The sequence below is a fragment of the Rhincodon typus genome, chromosome 16 (genome assembly GCF_021869965.1).
Source record: "Rhincodon typus isolate 14 chromosome 16, sRhiTyp1.1, whole genome shotgun sequence".
Classification (NCBI taxonomy): Eukaryota; Metazoa; Chordata; class Chondrichthyes; order Orectolobiformes; family Rhincodontidae; genus Rhincodon; species Rhincodon typus.
The window spans coordinates 424,034-430,885 of NC_063347.1; the positions used below are offsets into that span (position 1 = coordinate 424,034).

The window sequence follows — 6,852 nt, forward strand, 5'->3', positions numbered from 1 at the left end:
ATGGTATTCACTGCTCTCTGTGTGTTGGTGGACAGCGTGCATACTGAAGGTTACGGATGGGGTGCCAGTCAAGTAGACTCTTTTAACCTGGATGTTATTGAACTTCAAATGTTGGACCTGCATCCATCCAGGTAAATGGAGATTACTCCATCACACTCCTGATTTGTGCTTTCTAGATGCTGGACAGGCTTTGGAGAGTCAGGTGAGTTGCACTCCTCCCATTGAGAATCATCACGCTTTACTGTACTGGAGTGCTATGTTGACTCTCGGTAAAGCAATTCAGTTAGTCCCATTCTCCTGCTCCAACTCCATATTATGAACTTCTTTGGATGCCGTTAACTTCAGTAATGTTCAGCTTTAGATCATAGAACAGTACAGCACAGAAACATTGACAGACATCTTTGTGTCCTCTTGGCCACAAGTGAGGTCCAAGAGGATTGGAGAATAGCCAATGTTGTCACATTGTTTTAAAAAGGGTAATGGATAATCCAGGAAATTACAGGCCTGTGAGCCTCACATCAGTGGTAGGGAAATTATTGGAAAAGATTCGCAGGGACAAGATCTTATATGCATTTAGAAGCAAATGGACTGATTAGTGATAAACAGCATGGTTTTGTGAGAGAAGGTAGTGCCTCAGTAACTTGATCGAGTTTTTTCAGGAGGTGAGAAAGATGAGTGAGGGAAAAGCAGTTGATGTTGTCTACATGGACTTCAGTAAAGCCTTTGTCAAGGTCCCTCATGGCAGACTGGTACAAAAGGTGAAGTCACATGGTATTAGGTAGGCTAGCAAGATGGATACCAACCTGGATTAATCATAGGAGACAGTGGGTAGTGGAAGGATGCTTTTCAGAATGGAGGGTTGTGACTAGTGGTGTTCCACAGGGATCAGTTCTGTGACTACTGCTGTTCGTGATCTATGTAAATGATTTGGAGGACAACAGCTGGTCTCATTGGTACGTTTGCAAATGATACAAAGATTGGTGGAATAGTGGGTAGTGAGGAGGATTGTCAGAGGATACAGCAGGATATAGATCAGTTGGAGGCATGGGCAGAAAAATGGCAGATGGAGTTTAATCCAGACAAAGGTGATGCATTTTGGAAGGTCAAGTACAGGTGGAAATTATACACTGAATGGCAGAACCCTTAGGAGTATTGATATGCAGAGGGATCTGGGTGTGCAGGTCGAAGGATCATTTGAAGGTGGCAGCGCAGGTAGATAAGGTTGTAAAAAAGGCCTGTGGCATGCTTGCCTTCATTGGAAAGGGTATTGAGTATAAAGATAGACAAGTTATGCAGCAGCTTCTCTTAACTCTAGTTAGAATATTGTGTACAGTTCTGGTCACCACACTACCAGAAGGGTGTGGATGCTTTGGAGAGGGTACAGAAACAGTTTACCAGATGTTGCCTGCTACGGATGATTTTAGCTATGACGAAAAGTTGGATAGACTGGGTTTGTTTTTATTGGAACACAGGAGGTTGAGGGGTGACCTGGTAGAAATTTATAAGATTGTGAATGGCATGGATAAAGTAGAAAGTAAGAGGCTTTTTTTCTAGGATTGAAGGGTCAATTACTAGGAGACATGGGTTCAAAGTGCAAGGGAGGGGGGGTGGAAGTTTAAAAGAGATGTGCAAGGCATGATTTTCACACAAAGGGTGGTGAGTGCCTGGAACATGCTGCCAGAGGAGGTGGTGGAAGCAGACACAATAGCAACATTCAAGAAGCACCTGGACGAATACATGAATAGGAAGGGAATAGAGGGATATGGATCCTGTAAGTGAAGACAGTTTCAGTATGGAAGGGCAAAATATGTTGGCGCAGGCTTGGAGAGCCAGTTCCTGTGCTGTATTGTTCTTTGAACACCCCCTTCACCCCACTGTTTCTGCACCAACCATGATGTCATTCTAATCTAATGCTATCTGCCTGCACATGGTCTGTATTTCTCTATTCCTTGCCTGTTCATATGCCTCTCTAAATGCCTCTTAACATTGCTATTGTAGCTGCTTCTACCACCTCCACTAGTAGTGCGTTCCAGGCACCTATCACCCTCTGGGGAAACCAAGTTGCCTCTCATATCTCCTTTAAACTTTCCTCCTCTCAACTTAACATGTGCCATTAGTATTTGACTTTTCCACCTGAGGGAAAAGACACAGACTATCCACGTTAGTCATGTTTCTCATAATTTTGTATGCTTCTATCAGGTCACCCTTCAGCCTCCAACGCTCTCGCGAAAACAAACTAAGTTTGTCCAATCTCTCCTTTATAGGTGCTTCACTCCAATCCAGGCAACATCCTGGTAAACCCTTCTAAAGTCTCCACATCCATCATATAGCATGGGGCAGAACTGCACACAATACTCCAAATGTGGCTTAACTAAAGTTTTATAACGTGATAGACTCTTAACAGCCTTCTGGACAATTAGGGATGGACAATAAATGCTGCCCTAGCCAGCAATGCCTTCAAGCTGTGAATGAATTAAAAATGCAAATATAACATGACTTAGTGATAGTAGGAACTGCAGATGCTGGAGAATCCGAGACAACAAGGTGCAGGGCTGGATGAACACAGCAGGCCAAGCAGCATCATAGGAGCAGAAAGGCTGACGTTACGGGCCTAGACCCTTCATCATGACTTGTCAACTTTTATACTCAGTCCCCTGACTGATGAAGTTAAGCATGCTGTATGCCTTCTCTACCACCTTATCCAGTTGTGTTGCCACTTTCAGGGGACTGAGGAGATCCTGAGATCCCTCTATTTCAATGCTTCTAAGGGTTCTGCCATTTATTGTATACTTTCCTCTTGCATTTGACCTCCTAAAATGCACCACCTCATACTTGCCTGGATTAACCTCCAACTGCAATTTTTCCACCCAACTTTCCAACTGATCTATATCCTGATGTATCCTTAGGCAACCTTCCTCACTATTCAAAACTCCTCCAATTTTCATGTCATCTGCAAACTTACTATTCAGGCCACTGATATTTTCATCCAAGTTGCTAATAAAATATATAAAAAACAAACAACAGACATCCCAGCATTGATCCTTGCAGAACACCACTGGTCACAGCCCTCCAGTGAAAAAAAAACACAGCTCCACAACTACCTTCTATGACCAAACCAATTATCTAAATTACCAATTCCAACCTTCTGGACCAGCCCGCCGTGAGGGATCTTGTCAAATGCTTTAGGAAAGGGCATGTCGACAACATCCAATGCCTTGTGCTCATCAATCATCTTTGTCAGTTCCTCAAAAAATTCAATCATGTTTTTGAGAGACCACCCCTGCGCTAAGCCATGTTGACTATCCCTGATGTGTCCATTCTTTTCCAAATGCGAGTAAATCCTGACCCTAAGAATCTTCTCCAATAATTCCCCTACTACTAATGTAAGGCTTACTGGCTTTAATTTTCTAGATTATCCCTGTATTCCCTTCTTAAACAACATGGGCTGGTGTCCTGTCTTCTGGGACCTCACCTGTAGTTGAAGAGAATACAAAGATCTCTCTTAAGGCCCTAGCAATCACCACTTTTCCTTCAGTATCCTAGGGTTTATCACCTTAAAGTTTTTCAAGACCCCCAACACCACCTTAATATTGACATGCCCTAAACTAAAGCAAGATGGTGGCAGAGTAGGACACTCCTGCCAGAGCTCCTTTGCTCTGCCTGTTATTTTTTCTTTTTTTTTCCTCTCTTCTTAACCTTCCCTCATCTCCCTTCAGCGCCAGCAGCGAGTCCTGGAGTGCAATCCTGAGGAACAAGCCAGAACACACAAACTGGGGTCGTGCAGGGTACAAGCCAGTACAGTGTGTAGGCTGTGAGCCCCAGAAGACAGTGTGGGCTGCGAGCCCTGGAGCATCGCGGGGAATCCCAAGTCCCGGAGCTGCATGAGGGAAGTGGATCCCGGTAAAGTGCGAGTTACCTTGTTAATGCCGATAAGGAGCGCACTGGAGGCTGGAGCAATGCAGGACGGTTGTTGGACTTGGGCCTGGCACCTCGTGCTGACCTGCTGCTGTTCAGTACTCTTACCAGACTGTAATGTATATCCTTACCTTTCAATTCCCTTGTGTAACAATATTATATTTGTTACTCTAAGATGGCATTGCAGATGACACTAAGATGAGTGGCAGAGCAAAGTGTGCAGAGGACTGTAAAACTTTGCAGAGGAGCATAGATACATTGAGTGAGTGGGCAAAGGTCTGGCAGATGGAATACAATGTAAATAAATGTGAAGTCATACATTTTGGTAGGAGTAATAGTGAAAAGATTATTACTTGAATGGTAAAAAGTTGCAGCATGCTGCTATGCAGAGGGACCTGGGTGTCCTTGTGCATGAATCACAGAAGGTAGGTCTGCAGGTACAACAAGTAATTAGGAAGGCAAATGGAATTTTGTCCTTCATTGCTAAAGGGATTGAGATTAAAAGCTGAGAGGTTATATTGCAGCTATACAAGGTGCTGGTGAGGCCACACCTGGAGTACTGTGTGCAGTTTTGGTCTCCTTACTTGAGAAAGGATGTACTGGCACTGGAGGAGGTGCAAAGGAGGTTCGCTAGGTTGATTCCGGAGTTGAGGGGGTTGGCTTATGAGGAGAGACTGAGTAGATTGGGATTATATTCATTGGAGTTCAGAAGATTGAGGGGGGATCTTAATAGAAACATATAAAATTATGAAGGGAATAGATAAGATAGAAGTAGAGAGGATGTTTCCACTGGCAGGTGAAGCTAGGACAAGAGGGCATAGCCTCAAGATTAGAGGGAGCAGATTTAGGACTGATTTGAAAAGAACTTCTTCACCCAGAGGGTCGTTAATCTATGGAATTCCTTGCCCAGTGAAGTAGTTGACGCTACTTCAGTAAACGTTTTTAAAGATAAGGTAGATACTTTTTTGAACAATAAAGGAATTCAGGGATACGATGAGAACGCGGGTAAGTGGATCTGAGTCCACGAAAAGATCAGCCATGATCTTAGTGAATGGCGGAGCAGGCTCGAAGGGCCGGACGGCCTACTCCTGCTCCTAGTTCTTATTAAAAGGCAGCCATTGTAAAAACTTTTCATTGTACTTCTGTACTGGAGTACAAGTGAAAATAAAGGATATTCTATATTCTATTCTCAATTTTGCCATCATCTACATCCGTCTCCGTGGTGAATATCATTGTGTCAATCTTTTCCCTAGCTTTGATATCTTATCTTTCTCTAGTTTCTATCTTGGATTCTTTCACGACGTCTGAGCTTCTTTTGTTCAGGAGGACCAAGATCCTACTGCCTCGAACCTATTTCCTCTGAACAACTGACTACCCAACTACCCTCCTAGCCTCTCTGTTAATTATATAGTTAATGGCTTCCTCCCACCAGGTATTGCCTGCTTGTCCTTCCAATGTAGTGTCCACTCTTTTTTATAAAAAGCCATTCACTCCCCTGCCCCCACCTCCCACTAAATCCTTGCAGATTGCTATCCCCAGCTCCAAGCTACTTTCCACTTCTGGGAGAGTCTGGAATCTGAGGGCATAATCTTAGAGTAAGGGGTCACTCATTTAGGACAGAGATTAGGAGGTATTTCTTCTTTTGAGACAGTCGTGAATCTGTGAAATTCTTTCACCATAGAGGACTGTTGAGGCTCAGTCATTAATATTATTCAAGACCTGAGGTAGGCAGGCGTTTAATCAGTAATGGAATCGAGGCTTATACTGATAAGATAGGAATGTGAAGTTACGGATTATCATATCAACCATGATTTTGTTGGATGGGGAACAGATTCAATGGGCTGAATGGCCTATTTCTCCTACATGTAGGCACTAATGTTTGATGTCATAGAGGCGAGGATTTCACGTCTAACTTTAAGATTTCCCGTTCAATCATAAATTTTTTTTCTTTAATTGATTAATCACAATGGTTTGATAATAAAATGGGACTGGTTTGTTTGTGCATTCAATTTAAACTCTTGTAACAGTGGCTTGTTTGAGCTGCTTCTCTGGGTCAATGATTGCTAGGTAGTGTAGGTCAAACGATTAAATGTAGAATTCAGTTTCACCAATGTTCATCTGTCTGTTCACAATTATATGCTACTTTTCAGCAGTAGGCTTGGGTTCTTTATGAATTGCAACTGTGCTGTTGGGTGTGGGACAACCATACCTAGTGTAAATATTAATCATATTCTTTTGACCAATTTTTTGTTCCATGTAAACCAAAGCACAGGGTCATGTTTTTAAACTGCAGGTGTATTTTGTAGATAGCAAGGCCTGGATTGAAGATCATGGAGTACGCTAGTTTCAATAGCAATGGGTGTTCAAGGTGTGCAAGGTGAAACAGGGTCGGTGGCAAGGCAAATCGGGCTTCTCAACTAAACCAGCAACTGGGTGTTAGGGCTCAGAACATCTGGTTATTCGTCTCCTTTTAAGAGTTCTACATATGGATAGACATTTTGCAAAAGGAATTTGTCAAAAGTTATGGAGAAAGCTTAAGCAACAATACACGAGGACAGGGAGAAAGGCAGACCATTCAGCTTATCAAAGTGCCAATAAACAGGATTATGTCTGAAACAAGCAGAGAGAAAGTCAGTAGGGCTGGAGCTTATGCCTGATCCTGATCTTCAACTGAACTTTCATGACTGGCCTATGCCACTGATAGAGAAATGCACTGATGGTTCACTTGATCACCTCAGCTTGCGATCCTTCTGACTGGGATCCAAACACGTCTTCCAGGTGAAGCCATGCTTTACCTGCAATTCATTCAATCTAGCCTACTGTATTTGCTGCTCACAATGTGGTCTCATACAGCACAGAAACAGATCTTTCAGTCCAGTCAGTCCATAGTGACCATTATCACAAACTAAACCAGTCCCACCTGCCTGTGCTTGGTCC

At 43.2% G+C, this 6,852-nt stretch overlaps 1 protein-coding gene across 1 annotated transcript in view; it reads left to right on the forward strand.

Annotated features, from left to right (window-relative positions):
* The window catches only part of LOC109926425 (inosine-5'-monophosphate dehydrogenase 2-like), a 37,694-nt gene continuing 30,842 nt past the window's right edge, over window positions 1-6,852 (forward strand). The window contains exons 1-2 of the mRNA XM_048606650.1: window positions 1-131; window positions 3,826-3,900. Coding sequence (XP_048462607.1) covers window positions 1-131; window positions 3,826-3,900 — 206 coding nt within the window. The remainder of the gene's footprint in view (window positions 132-3,825; window positions 3,901-6,852) is intronic.